Raw genomic sequence first — 24,152 nt, 5'->3', positions numbered from 1 at the left:
TTCTTTGTTTCCTATTTGTTTGTTTTATTCCGGCATAGCCTCAAAATATTCTAAACATCTTGAAATTTGAGAATATGTGTTGTTTTTCTCAAAAATTGTAATTTAAATAGCCAATGGTCAATAATTTATACGCATGACGAGTACTCGTCAATACACAAAATTTTGCCACTTCTCCATGACGAGTATACTCGTCAATCACAGTTAACTGGTCAATAACCAAGAAGTACAAGTATAAAACACAAAAGATATCTTCTATGCTTCTGATTTCTATTTCGGAAACTGCAGCAACGGTGACTGAAGGCTGTGGCTCAGAAGTACATAACTTTAAATCATCGGCCGATTCCTATTTAATATTATATATGACTTCAATAAACTTTAAAATGTTTATCTAAAATATATATTTCTTTACTTTCCCCATTTTAATCACCATTTTTATTTAAATTTAGTAATTTGACTCAATTACAAATTTTTTTTGTTTTTCTCACTTCCAAATTCTTACCAGTGAAAGTTTATACAGTAAAAACTTGCAACTTCTCATCAAAATGAAATGTCATTTGGCTCTCTTCTTTTCCCCTTGGAAGGCTCCACCACAAGGCTGTTACAAAGGAGAGAGTAGATGTAAAGCTCGACAACCAGATGACCCTTATGTCTGCGGCGAGCAGGGAAAAGTACACGCCCTGGGGTACGGTACACTAGACAGTGCTAGTTTACTGAGGCGGCAGCCCTTGGTCGGGAAAAACCCGAGTCATTCCGGTAACCTAGAACCTTCTGCCATGGGAATGCCCTGCTTTCTGCCCGCTTCTGTGTATCCAATCGATAAGACTGAGCCTGATTCGTTTCCACGACAGTCGGTTCTACGTTACCGAAACGACCTGGATTTATATCCGGCCAAGGACTGTCACTCCAGCAGCATTCACCGTATGTAAGTATGGGGATTGTTTATGTTGCTACAACAAAAACTGAGCCTGAATAGCGTTCGCTTACCTAGCATTCTGTCAGATGGCCTGCAAACTTCTTTTTCCACGACAGTCGGTTCTACATTACCGGAACGACCCGGATTTATATACGGCCAAAGGGTGTCACTCCAGCACCACTCCCGGTAATTGTATGGGCAATATTTATGCTGCTACGACAACGACAGCAGGGCAATGAACTCATTTTTACGCTTCTTGTGGAGGTAATGAGAGATAGTTTAGCACCCGCATTTACTCCAAAGGTAGGAGTAAGTATATCCAAGCAGGAATTGAAGCTGAATATTGAGCGAGAATTGCAATCCACTTCCACTACTTATGAACGTTTTTCAAAAGTTCTGTGCGCCACTGGTGGCGAGTTATAATCATCACGGACGTTCAATTTCCACCCACAAACTATAAAATTATATTTCCCATTGTAAAAAATTAAATGGTTTTAATATAATAGTTTTTATTTACTTTCATTTTTCAAAAGTGTATTCCTTTTTGGGACAAATCTTCAGCTCTTGTTTGTAAATTACAAGGTTGTGTAATTTAATAACAATAAAATTTTAAGTTAGTTAGTATATATTAAGAGTTTACATTTAATATAATTTAAAATAATATTAACAATTTTCAAATTTCTTGCAGTCACCACGCTAAAGCCACAATCTAAGTATGCGGAGCAAAATCAAATAAATTAAAAAATACATGGCTTTTTAATAGCAAATTGAGCATCCTAATCTTGAACATCCAAGGCGTGTCTGGTATATATAATCACAGTAAAAATTATGTCGAATCGTAAGTAAGTTGTGTTTTGGACTGTGCCGCTCAGATTCCATGGCATAGCGTGGCAATGGCATACTTGTTTCTCAACTTTAATTTTGTGTCTGTACGATGCCGTGACACATCCATGCTAGACTGCACAACGCACAACGGGAGTTGAGTCTACAACTAAGCATGTCTTCTACATTTTTTTGTGTGTGATTTTTTTTATAAACTAAGTTTATTTATAGTGTATTGTAATTAGATTACAAGTTGACGCTCTTTTGCAAAGATTTTATTGTGTACAGTATTTTAAACATTTAGTAATTTTTCGAATTGGTCTCACTTTCCGAATCGATAATTCTTCTTTTTACAAACATGAATTTTCACTCCGCTGTGGATGTGCGGCGGGGAGAGAGGGGGAAGGCGTGCCATAAGTAAATGATGTTGAGGAGAGGTAAAGATAAAGACATGCTTATTTATATACATAATACTAGAAGAAGTGCCGTTTGAACAGAGATGGCAAAATATTTGTTGGCAATTTCACAATTAAAGCCAACGTCTTTAGCACTGGCACACTCTCGGTATATTCGTATGAAATATTTTTTACTCTTCCTAGCGCGCTAATTTTGTTATATACTTTTCGTGAGCGTTTGTCACTCGAATAATGTCTACAGGCAACTGATGGGTATCTAATTACCACAAAAAATACTTGTATCACATTCATCACAAGCACAAACAAATATTCGCCATTTAGTTCCTTCTTAAGCACGCTTAGTCTTCACGGAAGGGAGGATTTTGGGGCGACCCGCAGTGTGACGGTCCACGTCGACGCTGTTATATACAATACACGCCCACCTACCCTGACCACGCCTCACTTGAAAACACGCTCAAACTTCCATCAAAATACACACCAGCGTGGCCAAACGTCGTAATAATGATGATGTTCCGTATTAACGGGCACTGCTGGCCTATTATACATAGCTCTTTTACTATAGATTTTAGTTTGGTTTTGTACAATACAATATTTTTCTTTTCGTGTGCTCCCCTCTCTCCAACTCTTGCTTTGTATCTTCGCTATTACTTTTAGAATTACGGACTCGAGTATCCCCTTTCGAATGGCCGCGCACTTTTCACATCTGTATGTCTGGTATGCAGATTTAAGGCTGACGTAGTCACATTACTCGGCAGTTCACATACGCTTTTGATCGCATTGGCACCACCTGGCGTTGGGCCAGCTGTCGCGCCACCTGTACCGCTGCTCGGTGTGGGCGTTGTTGTTGCGCATTTATTCGTTACCTCTTCTGTGTTTGTCGTTGTCACTGGCAGTACGTATGCGTTTTTTTCGCCAAGCTCAGGAGTTTCTTCTCTTCGCTGGAGCGCATTTTTGCCTGTTATCGATGACTTGTACGTACTGTGGTTGGAGCCAGCCAAATAGAATTTGAAGAATTCATATGTTGACCAACAAATAGCTGTAGCCGGCATGGAGTATAAAATGCGTGCCAACATGCCGCGGAAAAAGCCCTTTACTCCCGCCAAACTGTAAATCTGCAAATAAGAAAAAAAAAAGTTCATCACTGTTATGTGGGTGCTAAGTGAGTGTATCGATAAACATAAAACTGGTAGCAGAATTTTTTCGTAATACTGATCAACTACATATTTCTACCGCGAAAAAGCTTCTAAGAAAAACAATTTGCCATTCAGGCCTTCTATTTGCAGGATCACTCGAGACGCAGAAATGCTTTATGTTGATACAATAATACAGGTGCCAAATTGGAGGGGAAGCTGATTCTAATTGTTTAACTTTTTGCTATTGTTGTTGTTGCTGATGTAGCAGCTTACTAAACCCTGTCAGTGCGGTGTAGTCACCGGTCGTCGTCGTTTAACTCTTCTAACGGTAGACCCAGAAAACGTGCAGTTTCGAAAGGTTAGGTCCAGAGGGAGAGGGGTGTTAGGTGAGTAGGTTTGATAGGGCATGTGAATACGTTGTTAGTGTCGTCTGGTGTGCCTTCACATGTTGGACAATAATTGGGTATGTCGGAATCAATTCTGGATAGGTGGGAGTTTGTGCCAAAGTTTCGCGGATCTCGCTGGGCAGTTGAAGCAATAGATAGTAGCCGATAACGGCACTCAGTGATCGGGAGTTTAGGAAGGTGATTAGGATCTCCCGATGAATGTCGTTTAATGACTGTCTATGTACTGTCCGGTCCAGTAGTTGTGATTGTATTCTGTCCTGGATCTCGTCAGTGTAGTTGAAAAGATGCTTCCTTGACTCGCTTAGGTTAGGTGGCTCAGGCTCTAGCAAATGTTGTTGTTGTTGTTGTTGTAGCAGCATAAGCATTCCCCGTGCACATACGAGGAATGCTGTTGAAGTGACAGTCCTTGGTCGGTTACGTAGAACCGACTGTCGTGGGAATGTCTAGCAAATGTCTGCAGGGGTAATACCTTTGATAACGCCCCAGAAGAAATTGCATGTTGAGCATTTTGTTGTGCTCCTTATCTGGGAGCATTGATGCCTCATGGTTGAAATGTGCAAAGGCAACATAAGGAAGCATTCCGTAGCTGTCCTGATTGAAGTATTCTGACATCTCTGGAGCTTTATCTACTGTGAATAATTGGTGCCAAGAACCGACCGGATAATTGCTTCAAATCTCGCCAGCAACATTTCTTTGTCTTTGCCCCATGATTTGCGGCAATCGAGGTGACGCCCAAAAATTTTGTCTTGTTTACTGTCGGTATTGGTATGTCAGGGACTTCTATTTTTACTTTTTTTGGTAATGCTGTTAAAGTGACAGTCATTGCCCGGATATATCCAAATGCGCGTTGTTCCAGTAATGTAAATTCGATTGCCTTGGGAACAGGGTTTAAACTTGGAAGTCTTTTGCACAAACTCGAAAGATTCATTTTGCTTTTGTAAGATGGTTGTCGTTAAGCTCATACAGCTCATTGTCTTAGAAACAATATTCAGTTAGTCCTACAGAGAAAAACTTTTTCAAAAGACCTCAAAACTGCTTGAAAAACTTTAAACACGTTTTTCCATAAACAACATTAAAGTTTATTGAAGCACGAGCACGCAGCCGTTTTATTACTGAATGTAAACTTTATTTTTTTTTTACAAAAAAATCTTGTACGGACTGTCAAAGGCAATCTTCTATACTATAAAGGTGAATGTCTGTACGTTGTCCGCGCATCATTACGAAACGACAAAACCAAATGACATAAAAATTTTTTTACATTCATATTTTCACCCAATGAAGGTTATAGGCATGTTTTTATGATGGAACCCCCTTCCCACAACCCCCAGGCCGCGCCACCACTCACATTCGTCACTAATAATCGAATATTTGCTTAAATTTAATTTAAAAAATCTTAGTTTTTCCTATTTCCCACTATTTATAGCACACTCTAGACTTCATAATCCGCATAAGCTGTTAAACTATGACCCAAATGCAAAGTTCAAAAACGGTTTGAGATAGAAAACTAATAAAAATAATTTTGCTTGATATTTTTCTGATTGGTTGTTTTGATTTTATTCAACGAGGCAGAGCAACGGATGCGGGCATTGTAATATTATGGTTATTAATAAAAAATTATTTTCTATGAAATTATTGTTTGTAATTCTTTTATATACATATCCTAAATCCCTCAAAACTACTCCTACGCGAGCGGGGCCGCGGGTCAAAGCTAGTTGTATATAAATTATACGCATTTCAGGCCTTGTAAAAGATTAAAAAAGGGTGGTTCAAGTAAAAAATCAATTTAATTTGGGCCTGACGTAACTGAGGTAGTCTGACGTTATTCCACGTTCCCACGACAGTCGATTCTACGTAACCGGCCAAGGACTGTCACTTCAGCAGCATTCCCCGTATATGTATGGGGAATGTCTATGCTGCTATAACAACCATACTAAGTTAAGGTTAGGTTGGACTTGGTTGATTCTGTAGATCGCACACAGACCAGAAATTGATCCATAGTGACACCAAGTGTTCGTAGGGAGAGCTTAAGAACTTTATATTTTGTCTTTAAGACACAGTTCAGATAATTTAAGTAGGCCGCTAATTTTTTGCTCTGATTTTTTGATTTCTAAGGTTGAAAATTATTCAGAACCTAAGCAGTTTATTCGTGTTTTGCTAAGTGCAAGGCAGTGGCAGAGTAGGTGTTCCAGAGTTCCTTTCGCTTTGACTTCGCATGTATCGTTCTGCACTAGCTTCAGTTTGGTATTCCAGACTAAACTAATTATGCATTTCCTTACCTGCCGAATCGCTTCGACCATGTCTTTTGTGTGGCCGTTCTCCTGTGTGTTTAGCAACGTTTTCACAACATCCAGTGGCGTTGTGAAGGCCGCAGCAGTAGCTCCAGCTGCACCACCGGCCACCATATGCACCACGGGACTATATTTCCGTTCATGATTCAACTAGAAAACCGATTCAAAGAAATTAGAAATAAATTTTTGCATATTTTATGCGATTAGCACTAAGAGTATTTGCCATACCATATTTTGAAAAAATTCGTAAGTTGCAAAATGTATTGTCTGATATGGTATGTTCATCACTAGCTGTGTGGAGTAAGATCGGTAGAAAGCTGTAATTCCCTCATTGCGATACACATCCTTCATGCAGCCAATCACTGATTTATACTTTGAGTTGTACATTTGCATGCGTTGTTTTATCACATCTGTTGGATTCGATACGGCATCGTGTATTAATGTCGCCACAGCACCAGAGGCCACTGCAAAATTAAAAATTAAACAAAAACAAAAAAATTATTATTTAGGTTAATTAGAATGGGGCATAGAAAAGGGAATTTAAGAAAATTTAACACTAACTATAATTGACATGATTGTTGGTGGTGACCTTAGTCAGGAGCTCTTTCGTCATCTCATAGGAACCAAAATACAGCGCATGTGCGGGTCCGGCGCCAGCAACAACAGCCGAGACACCACGAATAGGTCTGCAGCAGGGCACCAATAAATAGATAGAAATAAAAATATGTTATGCAAAAATTGTATCTACATTTAAATGTAATTGAGCTACTATTAACTCACCTCATAATACCCTCTTTTTTGATCATGTTTTTGAAGGTAGTGCTGATGTCATAATTGGAAGTGACTGGTGATAAACTTTGCATTCTTGTCTAAAACAAAAACAAAAACAGAACAAAGTATTGAATGATAACGATTATGAATCAAAAAGGCTTTATCGAAATTAAGCATAAATACAAATAGCGCATTAGGGAATGAGTTTTGGTTTTTGCTAAAAGTTATACAAATATGAAAATATGGAACTCTGTCTAAAAAGTTGTTAGTACCCATGTAAATGTGCATTTGTATGTATGGGTATTTTTAATTTTAAGAAACTGAAGAGCGCAGTTAGCATGTATGTATGTACACACATACAAATATATGGACACATATTGATTGTTCAAAGCTCTGTTTTTTCGGAAAGAAACAGATGGAAAAAGATATAAAAGAAAAGCTTTAGAATTTGATAAATGAAAATTCATCGTGAATTCTATGTTTTCTAAAAGAAAAAAAAAACAGGTCCATATGAATTGAAAAAATTATTATTTTATAAGTAGCACTTCAAGCACTTTTGTAATTTAATAATCCATAATACAAAAAAGCTCTTTACATGAAGTTGATCCACTTCATCTCCGCTTGCCGCGGAAGCAAATCATCGAGTGTAGCGTACATATTGATGTATACATACAGACACATGTACGTAAGCGCATATATGTATTTAAATGCAAAAACTAAAGTTAAAATAGTCGAGTGCTCGAAAAAGCAATTGATCAAAGCACACAACGCCCAGTTATCATTCTGGGAATACCTTATTTTCTATTTATCGCGCAATTGTTATGACAATAGAAATTACATATCACAAGAGGCTGTCAGTAGCGACGTGCGTTTAAATTTATTTCTCATTGAAATTTTAAACGACACTTGCGGGGTTTCCGAGAATAGTGTTATATGCACGTCTCCACATATAAAATTTTCAAATACGTATGTATATATCGAATAGGTTTGATTGCAATCTAAAAATACATTATTTTGGTTTAGTTTTCAGATGAAAACATTTGACCGAAGAACCATTTGATATTAAGATACGAAGACGTTGAATTCGAGGGAGGCAAGCTGACGTATGTACGTGCATAACACATGGGCTGAAAAGTCCCGGGCCTAACACACAGATGGCACTAGTTCTATTGCATTTACCTCTTGTTTCAGTTAGCGCTAACCTTAAAAAGACAGCTGTTAAAATTTCATGATATTCTATTCATTAGTTCGTGAGTTATTGTGCTAAGAGTGACGCTACTTTTGTTATTTTCAAAACAATGGATCGAAAGAGTTTCGTGTTTTAATTTTGCACTGCTTCTTTGCGGGGAAAAATACCATTCCAGCGAAGAAATGGCTTGAAAAGCGGTAATGGGAACTCCGCTCCATCAGAAACATCAATAAAACGATGGTTTGCTGACTTCAAACGTGATCGTAGAGACGCCGACGATGCACAACGCAGTGAAAAAATCCACCAAATCCTTTTAAATGATCGAAAAGTGAAATTGTGTGAGTTACCTGATATCGTAAAGATATCAAAAGAAAGTGTTGGCCTTATATTGCATGAGCATTTGACTATGAGAAAGCTCTGTGCAAGCAAAGTGGATGCCGCGTTTGCTCACTGTTGGCCAAAAACAAGAACGTTTTGATGATTCTGAGCAGTGGAATTTTTCCATCGATATGTGACATAGATGAAACTTGGATCCATCACTTCACTCCGGAATCAAAACGATCACCATCTGAGTGGACAGCAACTGGTAAACCTCATCCAAAGCGCCCGAAAGCACAACTATGGGCCTCGGTATTTTAATTTTTTTTTTTTTCGTTACCACGACAGTCGGTTCTACGTTACCGGAACGACCCGGATTTATATCCGGTTAAGGACTGTCTTCAGCAGTATTCCCCATATATGTATGGGGAATGTTTATGCTGCTACAACAACAACAACTGCGGTATTTTGGGATGTGCGTGCTGTAATATTCACCGACTATCTTAAAAAGGGAAAAACCATTAACAGTGAATATTATATAGCGTTATTGGAGCGTTTGAAGGCCGAAATGGCAAAGATACGTCCGCATAAGGCAATGAAAAAAAATGTTGCTTCATCAAGACGATGCACCGTGTCACAAGTCAATCAAAACAATGGCGAAACTACAAGAATTGAATTTCGAATTGCTCCCACATCAATCGTATCCGCCAGATTTGGGTCCCGCGACTACTGGCTGTTCGCAGACCAAAAAAAAATGATCGCCAATAAGAAATTCCGCTCGAACTAAGAGGTTATCGCTGAAACTAAGGCCTATTTCGAGACAACGGCTAAACCGTTCTACAAAAATGGTATTGAAATGTTAGAACGGCGCTGGAACGATTGCGTTGTTCTTGATGGAAATTACGTTGATGAAAAAAGCTAATTGTGAACAAAAAAAAATGGGTTTTCCTTGTTGGACCCGGGACTTTTCAGCCCATGTGTTATGTATATAAATTTAGATTGACTCATAACACAAATACCTAATGCGATTATAATTTTTTAAATTTTTTTCTCGAAGCTTAGATACCTATATAAACCGACATGATAATACTAAGCAATGGTGGAATTATTTCTCTAAATCGTATTGCACATTTTAGCTCGATTGGCAATGAGGTTTTCATGAAAATCCCTTTTTTATGGTGGAACTAAACTCGTAATCAAATAAAGAAAAAAGTGTATGCGGTTTTGATATATTCTGCACACAAATGGGCTATACATACATATATATGGAAGATATGCCAGAACACGAAGCGTAAGCATACAAACCTAAAAAATCGAAATCAATGGCCCCGAGGAATATACATATACATCCACATATACATATTTCGATAAATACACACAATGCGTGCAAATTTTCGCACCCGGCATGGTTGGTGTCACAGCTTACGAAACCCTTATGAACAAAAGTACATAATTTCCAACTGAACTTCGCCTTATGATTGAAAATATTTGAGGATGCAAATTTTTTTGAAATATTCTACATTTGAACGAACCAGGCAAAGTAAAAAGTAAAGCGAACCTAAAAACACCGCAGTCACAGCAACGTACATCGTGTACGCAAATTTTGTATATACAAAGGTATGTGCATACCTACAGAAGTTGTCGATGTATTTGTTATAAAACGAATCAGAAGAGATGGCAGACGCATCGGCAAATGGGGAACCCGGCACGCTATAAAAACCGCAACAAAAAAATTTACTCGCTAAAAATATAAGAAAAACAATAACAGCAGCAAAATATAGCACGTACAGAAATTTAGCTACTTTTTTCTATAGTATTTGTGGTGATGATGTAATGAAGTAGTTATGTGCATACATACATATATCCTAGACCTATTGCAAAAAAAGCAAAACAAAAAAAAAAAAACTAAAACTAAAAAAAAAACAGGTTCTCCTGCTGGGTCTAAACCTCTTAGGCATCTTAGCAAAATATTCCTTATTATTTTCCTAGCTTGGCAGTATTACGGAATTCGCGATATGGCACACCTCTTTAGTTTTCACGCATACCTATATATATTAAATGTTTATAATACACAATCCCATATACTTACATATGTGAGATGTACGCAGTATGGATAGGGGTAAAATTTTCATAAATTTACTATATTTCCATTCCAATGATTCAACATACATATGTACATGCATACATACATCCATATGTATCTATTAATGCAAAAACATACATACAAGCAAAAGTAAAAAATTAAAAGATAATTACTAGGAATCAAGACATGCCAGTCGAAGCATACAATACAAAAAATAATATTGTTGCGCGCTTGTTTACCTCAGAATATATAATAAAAAAGCAGAATCGTGCACTCATTCAATTACAATCTCGGAAAGGCACGGAAGTAGTGCATACATACATACATACGTACATACTTTATTGCGCTTTTACGTATTGGAGCAGAAGCAACGATAAATTGCGATTAAACAAACACTTCACAATTGTCTCTCATTTGCGAAAAATTGTAGCGCAATATGTGGTTTGCTTGGTTTTTTGCTTTTTTTTCGTTTCGGTCCAGCTTGAAGTGAAGGCGGAATAGCTAATGATGCCGTCCAGTTGTACGAATCATTAAAAAAAAAGTACCGCATATACTATATATTATGTACATATCTAGTATCATATACACACATACATGCATGCACACACACAGCCATCGTCATATAAATAGCACATTTAGACTTTGAAAGCAAAGAGTTGAATATGTTATGTTTTTAAATAATTATTTTTTATTGGGTAAAAGCAACAAACACTTTAAAACAAAAAAAATGTTCAAAAAGAATTTCATTTCTGATTTAATTTACGAGAACGTTGATAACTCACGAAACCTCCTGGACACATAAATAGCAAATCCTAAAAAATTCCAAATAAAAGCAAAAATAGTAAACAAATGAGATAGTTAAAAAATAATATTGTTTTACTAGATTGGTATTTTGTACTATTTCCACCGTTGATTCATTCTTCAAGCTGTCGCTCTATGCTTTCTACAAAAGCGTGTGGTATCTTTCCTTTGGAATCAAGTACCAAGCCTCCTCAACTGCGGCCCACAAATCATCGAAATTTAAAAAAAAATTTTAATTTTTGTTAGCGATTTAACCTTAATGTCATTCCACAAATTTTCTATTGGATTGAAATCAGGGCTCTGCGCCGGCCAATCCAGTACATTAATTTTTTCTCTTCTGAGACATTGCTTCACCGTCTTTGCAGTATGCTTTGGATTATTGTCCTGCATAAATGTCCAATTTAATGGCATAAACTCAAACACAAATGGCTCCATTTTATTCAGGAGTGTATCCAGATACTGAAATCTATCCATTTTAACAACCACGCGAAAAATTGGCCCAACACCATGCCAGGAAAAAGCTGCCCAAACCATGTTGCTTCCGCCGCCGGGTCTAATCGTCTTTTTTGTGAACCTAGGATTTAGCGCTTGATTTTTTGGACGATGTACAATGGTTTTCTCATTTGGTCCCATCCGTTTTATTTTGGTTTCGTCGGTCCAAAGTACGTTTTTCCGAAACTGAATAGATTTGTCTCTGTGGGCTTTTGCAAAGGCAAGTCGGTGTTTGCTATGCCTTTTTGAGAGGAGTGGGTTTTTTCTGCTTATGCGGCCAAACACCTGGGCTTCGTTAAGTCGCCTTCCTACAAGCTTTCTGAACACCTGTCGACCAGATTCTTGGTTTACTTCAAGCATTATTTGCCGTGCTGACTTAAAAGGATCTGTTTTGTTCTTGCGTATTATAGCTCTATTCACATTAACATCAGTTATTCGCGGCTTTGGTTTTCTTTCCGTTTTTTCGCGTAGATAGGATGAATCTTTCTTAACTAAATTAAGAGCATTATAAACCATTTTCCGAGAACACGTCATCATTTCAGCTATTTTTGCATGGCTTTTTCCGTTTTGACTCATACGGTATATAAGAGCTCTTTTCTCTGACGCGCAATGTTTTCCACGTCCAATTTTTAGTAATTACTTTAAAATTTTATTTAAGAAACAAAAAATTATACTAAAAAGCGCTGAAACAATATTAAAGTTTTACACTCCGCTGCACAAATTAAAATGTGCTATTTTTGTGTCGAACAAAAAATTATACTAAAAATCGCTGAAGCAATATTAAAGTTTTACTCTCCGCTGCACAAGTTAAAATGTGCTATTTTTGTGTCCACTTCAAACAGCAATTATCATAAATAAAATAGAACGCCAAAAATTCCATCGAAAAAAAACGGTAATTTCCTCGCAAAAATGTAAGCTTAATAACGGTAATAAAGGTAAACAAACAAATTTATTTGATCATAGCAGAGTTCGTACTAAATACTTAGCTTAACATATATGGTTCACATTTGTGCTATTTATCTGTCCATGGCTGTAGGTATGCAGATATTAGTGGAAAGTTTTTACTTTAAAAATATCTTGGGATTCCCCTTGCGACATCAATTAATATATTTACATAAAAAAATTAAAAACGTGAGTCAGCAATTCATATATCACAAATAAAAAGGCACTTTTGAAAGTAATAATAAAAAAATGATTAAACAAAACTATACAAAAACAAAAACTCTTAAACAAACTGAAGTAATCGTCTAGTGAAGTCATATGCAAAAACAAAAAACAATATTAATTATTATTATTGCATTTAATATGGACCAATAGCAGTTAAATTAAAATATATAAGTATTGGTTTAGGGAAAAAGAAGTCCCTTGTTTTTGCGTAAAACTTTTGTTTTGCGGTCGATCTTTAGCTCCTGGGCGACGCTACGACTACTACCATGTCAGTCAACTGTGATTTCTATGATTTTATCAACATTTTCTTTACATCAAAAATGCCTAAATGGAATCGACGAAACCAAAATTGCCCGTGATTAGCTGTTACAGTATCGGCAACATGACCACCATTCACAATTTCACATTTCGCCTGTAGCAATGAAACATTGTAAAATGTAACGAATTTTTTCTTTGTTCACTTCCATTGTAACCCCCACCCTGTAACTCACAACTGAACGGAACAAACAAAGAACAGCAAAGAATTTTTTTTAGTGTGAAATGTCAACTTGACAACGAGCATAAATTTTAAATTGTATGATCGATATTTTACGAGATATCGATCACTACAGTCATCTAGGAGAAAATAATGCATTACTTTTTCCTTTTATTGTAATCAAATTTTGTAATAAGCAAGTTTTTTATTTCTTTCATTACGATATTCCCAGTTTTTCGCCATCCTTCGATTTATACAAGCTAGTCTCGGGATTTCTGAGACCTTGGGATACCGGAATCCCGGAACCCGGGATTGGCATGCCTAGTACATATATACGCACATTATCCTATATACGCACATATACTATAAAACTCACATTTCTCATAATAGTTCTTTCTACGCCTCTGTTCCTACAGATAATTCCAATGGGTCAACAAGTACACATAGTTACTAAATTATACATACGGGAGCGTAAGTCCTATTTTTTGGTAAGAAATCAAACATGATATATAAATGTTAAACTTAAAAGCATTTTATTTCATATATTAATAAAAACAAAATAAACAAAAATGTAAATTTCACTTAAATATGCTTAAATATTGTAATTTTGTTAAATTACACTTATTCGCTATGTGACTAAAGTATACATACGGCTGTTTAATAATTAAAAAAATATATATTTTAGTATCTCGTATGGCTTCCTTTGGCATCTACTACAGCAGATAATCTAGCTGGCATGGACAGTGCCAATTTTCTTGTTGTTTCTGCCGATATTAAATCCCATTCTTGAATTAAAGCCTCTTTTAATGATGGAATGGACGTTATGTTTCATTTTTTAAGGCTCTTTTCAGATGATCCAATAAATGTTCAATTGCATTTAAATCTGGTGATTGGGGTGGATGTTCCAGTTTATTTTTTACGTTATATAGCAGCCACTCTTTCACCAGATTCGAGGAATGCTTGGGATCGTTGTCGTGCATGAATATAGCATTTTCTGCGAGACCAAGTTTTTGCGTGCTGGAAATGTAACTGTCTTTTAAAATTTCAATGTACATGGTCTTATTCATAGTACTTTCTATAAACCTTAAATTTCCAACACCATTTGCTGCCATACATCCCCATACCATAAGAGATCCTCCACCATGTTTCACAGTTGCATTAACGTTTTGTGGCAAAAACTCCGTGTTTGGTTTTCTCCAAACTTTAGCGCGCCCGTCTCCTCCAAATACCATAAACTTGCATTCGTCCGTAAATATAACTCGTTCCCAAAATGTTGCATCGCTAACATGGACATTTTTATACTTTTCAGCATATTCCAACCGTTTAACAACATTTACGGCTCTCAGTAGGGGCTTTTTTCGGGCAACTCTGCTTAAAAACCTAGTCCTCTTAATGCAACGACGTACCGTTTGGCTACAAACCTCAATATCGTGATTCAACCTTATTTCATTGTTAATTGCAACCGCACTTTTTTTTGGATTATCCTTCACTGTTCGAATAATAGTCCGCTCCAGTCTTTCAGTAAGCTTACGTGGGCGACCTGATCGATGTTTGTTCGCACAATTTCCATTATTTTCGAAATTTTTTATTATTGTCTGTACAGTAGGTTTTGTTAAATTTAAAATTTCACCAATTCCTTGTAAAGATTTTCCTTCGCCCCTTAGTTTTACAACCATTTTACGAATATCCTCGGAGATTTCTTTAGTTTTAGGCATTTTTTACGTTTTTTTATCTTAAATAACAATTAAGTCTGGAAAAACTGATATCAGTCGTAACACTGATCTTCTATTAATGAGCAAAACGCATTTTCATAAAATTTCTATCGGTATTATTAGCGGCGTATAAAAAAAACTACTCGTGTATGTATACTTATGTAACATTACTGGGATGCATTATTAGTGTTTTTAGTACATATTTTATCAACGCTGACAAAAAAAATATACACGGTGTTGTTAAAATAATAAGACTAATTTAATTTATTAGTGTAGGATACAAAAAATAAGAAAAACAATTTTAATCTAAGAAAATAAGAAATATTTTATCGTATGTATACTTTAGTAACTATGTGTAACTTAAATGGGAAAATTAAAAGTTGCTCCATACATTCATACATATGCATATACACATACATGTATGCATACATAGTATATAGCATTATCATATATTATAAAACTCACATTTCTTTGCTACTTTAAACGCATAACATCTTTCCTTATACTCTCGTTCACACATACATACATATAATTTCAAAGGGGTAACACTTCTACATATATTCATATGCAAATGCTTGCCATATAGACATACATACCTTATACTCAAATATGAACGACACTTTATCAATAAAACGGTCCACGGATGACATATGGCAAACATAATTTTTTTGTTTTTTGGTAGGACTGTTATAAGCTTACATGGCAAATTTCAGCGTGATATGTCACATAGTTTGTTTTCTGTGCTACTGTAAACAAGTCAAGCTCGAGTGAGTTCTTCGAATTCTCTTTTATGACTTCAATTGTCTCAAAATGTTTTCCACGGAGCGGCAACTTGAGCTTGGGAAACAGGAAAAAGTCACATGGAGCCATATCAGGCGAATATGGTGCTTGCGGAACGATATTAACGTTATTTTTGTTCAAATAATCGCGAACAAGACGTGATGTGTGAGCTGGTGCATTATCGTGATGCAAGAACCATGACTTGTTGTCCCACAATTCCTTCCTTTTAACACGAATGTTCTCGCGCAAACGCTTTAAAACGTCTAAATAATATTCAGCGTTCGCCGATCGGCCTTGCGGAAGGAACTCCGAGTGCACCACACCTTCGTAATCGAAAAAAACAGTCAGCATAACCTTAATTTTTGAGCGACTTTGGCGGGGTTTTTTGGGTTGATGTACGGCCCTCTTTGAATGATTTGTACCACTGGAAAACACGTGCACGCGATAGAGCAGAGTCCCCATAGGTTGTCTGCAACATTTTTAAGGCGTCTGAAGCCGAAATTTTGTTGGAATAACAAAATTTCAAACAAATTCTTTGTTCAACTTGAATTTCCATCGTTAAATTCGAAGAACACACTCGAGCTTGACTTGTTTACAGTAGCACAGAAAACAAACTATGTGACATATCACGCTGAAATTTGCCATGTAAGCTTATAACAGTCCTACCAAAAAACAAAAAATTTATTTTTGCCATATGTCATCCGCGAACCGTTTTATTGATAAAGTCTCGTTCATATTTGAGTATAAGGTATATGCCCACATGCGAACGCATAAATTTCAGAGCACTTATACTACATTTAATTAACTGTTTACAATTAAATTAAAAAAGCGTTATAATAAAATATATTGGCGCATACTGACTTGGTATTATATGCTAATTTAGCTTATACTTATCTATATACATATACATACATAAGTACATACATGAACTAAGTATATCAAACACGTGTACCTACAGACTGTAATTTATCTTAACGAAACGGTATACAATCTCGTATGTAGATTTTTGTGATTATTTGTTATTGTTATAATAGTTGAAGTCATTCCACGTACAATCTTGAGGAATGTTGTGTGAGTGACAATCTTTAGACGAATATACATAAATCCGCCCATGCCTCTACAGTAGACCAGACTTTCGTGGAAACACTTATTAAGCTTTGCTATCTTCTTGTGCATGCAATACCTTCTTTTTTTATTTTAAACGAATTTTAGGTACATGAATACATATGCACACGCGTGCATACTTACATATTGTACTTATACAAGTATTTTCGTAGTAATCTTAAATTATATTATTATACTTCAAGATAATAATTTCGATGCGTATTATCTGATACAAGGGTTGCTATTTATATTTCTTGCCTTAAAATGGAAAAATCAACATTGGTGGTTGAAAGGGATTTTATTGTTTTGTTCTCGAATTCTCCAAACCCTTTTTCCAATCAGTTTACTGGGCGTATTGTAAATTGTGTGGAATTCAACACGAACACACAAAACCTTTTCATGAGGCCCTATGCTCCAACTAGGAACCACGGGGGAAAACAATATATATATATACCCTATGGTCAAAAAGTAACGGGAATGTTTAATTTAAACGAACTGCACACGTGGGAACCGGTGCATATTTTTTCTTATGTTGGTAAAACACACATCTGTCACGTTTTAGCGCTATCGGATGGTTTGAGAGATGCTGTACGTCGCAAACGGCCAGAAATGTGGGCAAACAATTCTTGGATTTTTCATGATGATAACGCACCATCGCACCGAGCCCAAATTATGCTGGATTATTTGACCGAACACCAAGTAAATACCATCGTGCAAGCACCGTATTCACCTGATATGGCCCGGTGCGACTTCTTTTTGTTTCCCAAGTTGAAGTTACCTCTTCGGTAGAAGGAGATTTCAGGCGATAGAGGAGATCAAAGAGAAGTCGGTTCTACGCGTTCCCACGACAGTCGGTTCTACGTAACCGGAACGACCCGGATTTATATCCGGCCAAGGACTGTCACTTCAACAGCATTCCTCGCATATGCACAGGGAATGTTATGCTGCTACAACAACAATATCAAAGAGAATGCGTCGAAGGAGCTGAAAGCCATCCCTTCGTCGGCCTACCAGGGGTGCATGGAGGTCTGGGTTAAACGTTGGCGCATTTGTGTTCCTTCAGACAGGTTATATTTTGAAGGAGATAAAATAAATTTGCCTGAAATTTAACTCTGTTTTGTTTTATGTAAACATTCCCGGTACTTTCAGATCATAGGGTATATAAGTTCCTGCAAATTCTTACTGATGCTCCTCATACGAAATCCCAAGTATGCCTAACTTTTCGGTACATGAAACGCCGATCTTGCTGAATTATTTCGCGCCCAACAGCGATATTTTCGGGCACAACTTATTTTAAACGGCCTCGTCGGACGGAGCGCGTCGCTTAGTGAATATAAGAACATTCATTATATGAGTTTTTTACGGAGCTAAATGATGATGATTCTTCGCCATAATCTATAATGATCTAGCTTTCTCTTCTTCTTGATTGGCGCGATAACCTCTTACGCTTTTCGTGCTAACCGGCGTCAATTGCACACATCAAGTGCAGCTAAATTCTTTCTCTATCTGATCTTTCCAACGCAGAGGAGTCCTTCCTCTTCCTCTGCTACCACCAGCAGGTACCTCGATCGAATACTTTTAGAGCCGGAGCGTTGTTATCTATTCGAACGACATGGTCCTGCCAACGAAGCCGCTGGATCTTTATTCTCTGCACTATGTCTATGTCGTCGTAAAGCTCATGCAGCTCATAGTTTCATCGCCTGTGATACTCGCCGTCTCCAACGCGCAAAGGTTCAAAAATCTTCCGCAGAATCTTTCTCTCAAACACCCCAAGTAGAACGGGCATGATGAGAGCTTTGTGGAGTGTTGTTTGTCGTTGATTTTAGCTCACCGATGTACTCGTATTCTTGTCTTGATTGAAAATTGTGAATAAATTTTCACAGTTTAATTCCAATTTTTTGCCGAGATGAATTTTTAAAGCCACTGCAAACAACACTAATATGTCTCACACATCAAAACGTTCTGAGTGCATTTATGGTAAACCATGTCAAACTCTTCAATGAAAACGCCAGATATAACCTGAAAACACTGGAAGGTCAGAAATATAAATAGTAACTCTCGTAATAGGATTCGAAATCATTATTTCCCATTCGAACGCGGCCAAACACCTAATAGCAGTGAATAATTTCAGCCGGGAGGCTTTGAAAGCAACAAAATTGTTATATAACATTTGGGGGAATATTTGGTGATGAGCAGGATACTTGTCTTTCTTGTGTATTAAGATGTAATTTCATTCTGCAATTAGTGTAAAAAGCGTCAAATAAAGCTTATTTACAGTAAAGTAATATTTGTCTATAATTCTCTATTTTAATTTTAATTGAGGAAACAAAAATCTCGATTTGCGAATTAACGAATTTTTCTATATTACAGAATTGCTTTCAGCATTTAGATTTTTAAGGCAAAAAATATTTAGCATTTAGTTACATTTTGTATGAATAAATGTACCTTTAGAGTTGCATTAAAAGTTAAATCCACGTTTAGGTTTCAGCGTGAACGGCCCATTCTGTAGAAAAATTGTCGTCAACAGTATGAACACTTCTACTTAATATTTTTAAAATTCATCGATCTACCACATCTAACGCATAAGGCTACAAGTCTTTCGCATTTTAATGTACTTTTGTTTAAAGTACTGCATTTTGTAGCAGCATTTGAAAATAAAATGCTTCCAAACAGCTCTGGATACTTCATGTCTAGCAATGAGAATATTTTTAATGAGTTATGTAATTAGTAACTTATAGACATTCAGAATGAGTCCGTTGCAGCCCTGCATTTGACTGATTGCCGAATTGATTATCTGTATTTATATAGAGAGTGCCACAATCGTGCTGCAAGTCTTGTCGGAACGGGAAAAAGTTGGCCACTCTTTACTTTTGCCGTATGCCAAGTCCGGCACAACAATGTTGTAGGTAATATACAATACGGAACGGCATATTTGTGTGGCAATACGCCAGTACTTTCATTGTGGCATTCCTCTGCGTTTTATAATGACATGTGGGTCGAACTCGCATTCAACGCAACATAATGATTCTGGCAGGCCTATTAGGTCGATATACTATATGTGTAAGCTGACTATTTTGCCGCATAGCAGAGGGATCGCAGAGCCCTTATTTTCTATTAGGAAAACCACAAAAACCGAAACCGGTTAAAAATTGAATCCATAATCGATCTTATAACTGCTAAGGAATTCTGTATTGGTGATGATTTATGTATATCTAAACTTTAATTTCTTAATTACCCATGGTAGAAAAAGTCTGCGTTCACCCACTGTTATAAAGTATTAAAATAATTTAACGTGTTTATCTTAAAACTCTCAGTTATTTCTTTTCACTTATTTCAAAGAAAATTATTCGTAGAGGGTATGAACAAAATTTTTTGGAGTTTGAGCTGCGTCGTGTTCAGATAACGGGATTGTAGTACAGTTACTTAAATAGGCTGAGCAGAAAAAGTGTGCGTTCATTTCGAATAGTGACGATTATTTGCATGGCAGTTACGTTAAATTTAATTTTAAATCATTCATGTAGTTGACGCGGTTAAGAACAAATCTAAAGAGGGAAAAATTGATATTAGAAATACATTTTTTGTTACTATGGACCAAAGGCGAAAAGAAATAGATATTGGTGAAAGGAAAATCATTGTAAGTTTGTGGCAAAATAGTAAGAGCTATCGGGAAATCGGGAAAATTGTTGGGAGGCAATACTCCTCTATCCAAAGAGTGATAAACAACTTCAAGCAAACGAATTGTTTGGAGTCTAAGCATCGTTCTGGGCGTCCAAAAAAACTGACGGAAAGAGAAGAACGCAACATAACTATTCTTGTGAAGTCTAATCCACGACTAACAGCAAGCCAAATTTCAAAAGACATAGAAGTAAAATACCAAAAGAAAGTACATCCAGATGCAGTAAGAGAAATTCTAAAAAGAATCGGATTTCACGGCAGGGTGGCCCGAAAAAAGCCCTTCATATCGCGAGTAAATCGACCTAAGCGGATGGCTTTCGCCAAGGAATACGTAAACAAGCCACCTGAGTTTTTAAATAGTGTGATTTTTTCAGATGAGAGAAAGTTTTGCATTTTCGGGATAAAAGGTCGTAAAATTATTTGGAGGAAAAACGGAATGGCACTTGGAAAGCAAAATCTGGTACCTACGGTAAAGCATGGGGGAGGAGGTGCCATGATATGGGGGTGTATGGCTAGTGCGGGCGTTGGAAATATACAGTTTATTGAGTCGATAATGAACAGACATGATTATCTCGATATTTTAAAAACGAATTTGAGAGAAAGCAATCAAACTGGGACTCGGTGAAAGACTTATTTTCCAACAGGACAACGATCCGAAACACACAGCAGAGATTGTTAGGTTGTGGTTGTTGTATAATGTTCCAAAACAACTTCGCACACCCCCACAATCACCTCACCTTAACCCCATTGAGCACTTATGGGACGTTCTAGAAAAAAAAATACGAGAGCGTACAATAACTAGCAAGGAAATGCTTAAGAACGCGCTTAAAGACGAATGGGAAGCCATAAGTCCAGAAATAACAGCCAAACTAGTTGGATCAATGAAAAGACGCCGTTCTAGAAGTCATAAAAAGGCGTGGATATCCAACTAGCTATTAATTTTAAAATATTTCTATGATCTTAAGCCTTTTATTTTATTATTACTGAAGTGAACGCAAACTTTTTCCGTTTAGTTTGAATGGCCTTTTTAATTTTATGTGATCTCATTTTAAATTTGATTTTGTTATTGGTAGCGAAATATGTGTGATAGTTACGTTTAAGTGAACTAAATAAAACTCATTAAAAAAAATTTCTGAAATATTTATTGTTTTGAACTTTTTCTAATGCAAAGAATATTTGCATAGGTGAACGCAGACTTTTTCTTTTTGAAATTTTCGTTTCATCAAATAAATGTAAAACGCTTTCTAGTTAACGAAAATCTTCCTTTTTTGTAACATATTGTTGAATAAATAAAAATCCAGCTCGTTCTTTTCTCAACACTGCCGCATAAAAAAAAGTTTGCGCACGGGAATATGTGTCCACTGCAATTTCGCAAAAGCGAACGAACTGGGTTTGTTTCCTTTTTCGCATTCACGAACGTGAACGACACAGAAAATTTTGAAATACACAGGTTCACGTATAAACTCATAAATATATGATGGTGAACATTCTTAAATTAATCTTAACCAATCCTGTCTTATAAAGCTGTTCGCAATCAGAGGCAAATACATCAGTTAGCGATAACACTTGAGAAAAAAAAAAGATAAAGTAACCATCGAAAAAATGGCTTTATCTACGCAAACAGAAAATAAATAAGTTCACAAAAAAAAAAAAAAAAAACACACACACAGGCTACAACTACTTAACAATTTTCGGGCAAATATTATGTTTAGTGAATCTATTAATTGATTATGTCTACTTTATCATAACCAGTTTATACCATTTCTTTATAATACAAAGAACTTCTCTATGAAATAACAACACACAATACGAGTATTAACAATAAACTGATATCTGCAAAAATATTCGTTTATCATTCTTAAATTTTTACACTTTTATGCAGATTCATAATGACTAGTTGTAAATCATTTTCATGTGGGGTTTAATCATAGAAAAGTGGCATCAAGTATGTAAGTGGATTCAAGGCTACATTTGGGGAAGAGGTGGTTGAAGTCTAGCCTTTAAAAGTCAAGTACGCAAAAATAAGCTAATTTGGCTACGTATTTTCTAAATACATTTGATTAGGTTTCACTTGCAATTTTGTTGGGGTTTACCGCTCTTGGCCGTGAAAAACCACCTCCCAGTCATTCCGCTGATTTGATTTATTTTCGCAGCGGAAATAAACAATTGAATTTAAAATTCTGTTACAAAGGCATTTCAAAGGAATTCAACAAACGCTAGCAGAATTTTCAACTATTCACCGCTACTAGTAAAACAGTTTCTTTCGTAGAAATACATAAATTCGTATACGCATCCATTATTAATTAATATGTATACTCGTGCATGCTTTGGCATGCCATGCCGAAATCGAGTACCACTCGAAATAAAAAAATACGTATGTATATGGGGGAAAACAACAATAAAGCAGCCAACAAAGAGGAAAGAATTACATCACGACGCCAAAATGTGAGGTTAGAAATAAAGCTGCTAACAGCTGAGCAGCCAACCAGCTATAGACCGCTGGCAGCTACAAACCCAAGTAAAATCGATTCTTTCTGCAGTGACCAAATTATCAATTTAGACAGTTTGTAACTATGATGCACTTGACAAAAACTCACCTTAACCGAATCCAATGGATACATAACACAATGTTCCAGCACGCCTGCAATTGCTCCGGCCGTCATATTGATGCCCACATTAGTAGTGGGTAATGATTCGTAATCGTCCATGTTCATATTAGCTGTGCCAACGGTAGTAGTAAATTAAAAGAAAACTATTAATCTAACTACAGCACACGATCTGCAGTAAACTTTTAGTAATAGTTTCTCTCTGATGTTGGTTTTTAATCGCCTGTAAACAAACTGTCCACAACAAAAATAAGACAAAATTTGACTCCGCTGAATGATAGTTATACTGATTCCAAACGCAGCCTTCCGATTTCTGCGCGAAACTAACAATTCGCAATGTGTTTTTTACTCTTTACCGACTGAATGCCGATGCTACTAGCAAGCACACCGCCACTTTTTCCTCTCTTCCTATTGTCAACGAAGTGTACTTGTCACTTGCTTTTGGCTATTGCTTTTTTTGGCGTATTCCTTGATGTTCGTTCGGCTAGTGCTATTGTTTCTTTTGCTTTGGTGGTTAGTTTCCTCCACGTTTTCCACTTTCTTGCTTTCCACGCAATAGGCTGCTTACTTTTCTGTAATTGATAACAGCTTTATTCAAATGAAAACAGTATACTAATTTTGCCACTGATTAATTTTTTCAATCCATTTTTAGCTCGATCAAGTTCACTATGAAGTGTGTACCTTCGTATGACCTGAATTCCACAAATTTTCCAATTGTTAAGTCAACGTTTCGTTAGCAAATACGAAAAATTGATAGTCAAAAATTTTTAATTTGTCCGAATAGCACCACTCTTGTTCTTGTACAAAACGTTTTTGTTTTTTAATAATACTTCGTACGGCAATTGGATTATAAGTACCGTTCTATACATACGAGTATATCTTATCAAACGCATGCAAGCAAGACCAAATTAATTTTGCTCTTGCAAAGGCGACATACCTTGCTTTTCTTTCAATTTTGTATTCCTCTTCACCACAGTTTTGCGGATTTTTATCAACTGTC

General features: G+C 36.4%; 1 protein-coding gene across 3 annotated transcripts; it reads right to left on the bottom strand.

Annotated features, from left to right (window-relative positions):
• Positions 1–1,402: 1,402 nt before the first annotated feature.
• Positions 1,403–24,134, bottom strand: LOC129236430 (mitoferrin). 3 transcript variants are annotated; one of them, XM_054870820.1, is made up of 7 exons: positions 23,834–24,134; positions 23,144–23,740; positions 6,760–6,848; positions 6,541–6,665; positions 6,208–6,443; positions 5,968–6,129; positions 1,403–3,263 (listed from the first exon to the last, which is right to left on the bottom strand). In XM_054870820.1, the coding sequence occupies exons 2-7, from the start codon at positions 23,258–23,260 to the stop codon at positions 2,808–2,810; spliced, it is 1,185 nt and encodes a 394-aa protein (XP_054726795.1). In that variant the 5' UTR covers positions 23,261–23,740; positions 23,834–24,134; the 3' UTR covers positions 1,403–2,807. The 3 variants fall into 3 exon arrangements, with proteins under 3 accessions (XP_054726795.1, XP_054726794.1, XP_054726796.1); XM_054870819.1 differs by having other exon boundaries at positions 23,144–23,724; XM_054870821.1 differs by having other exon boundaries at positions 23,144–23,724; positions 24,090–24,104.
• Positions 24,135–24,152: the final 18 nt, after the last annotated feature.

This window comes from Anastrepha obliqua, chromosome 1 (assembly GCF_027943255.1).
Source record: "Anastrepha obliqua isolate idAnaObli1 chromosome 1, idAnaObli1_1.0, whole genome shotgun sequence".
In the NCBI taxonomy this organism is placed as follows: Eukaryota; Metazoa; Arthropoda; class Insecta; order Diptera; family Tephritidae; genus Anastrepha; species Anastrepha obliqua.
This window is presented reverse-complemented; position numbering and strand designations above follow the sequence as displayed.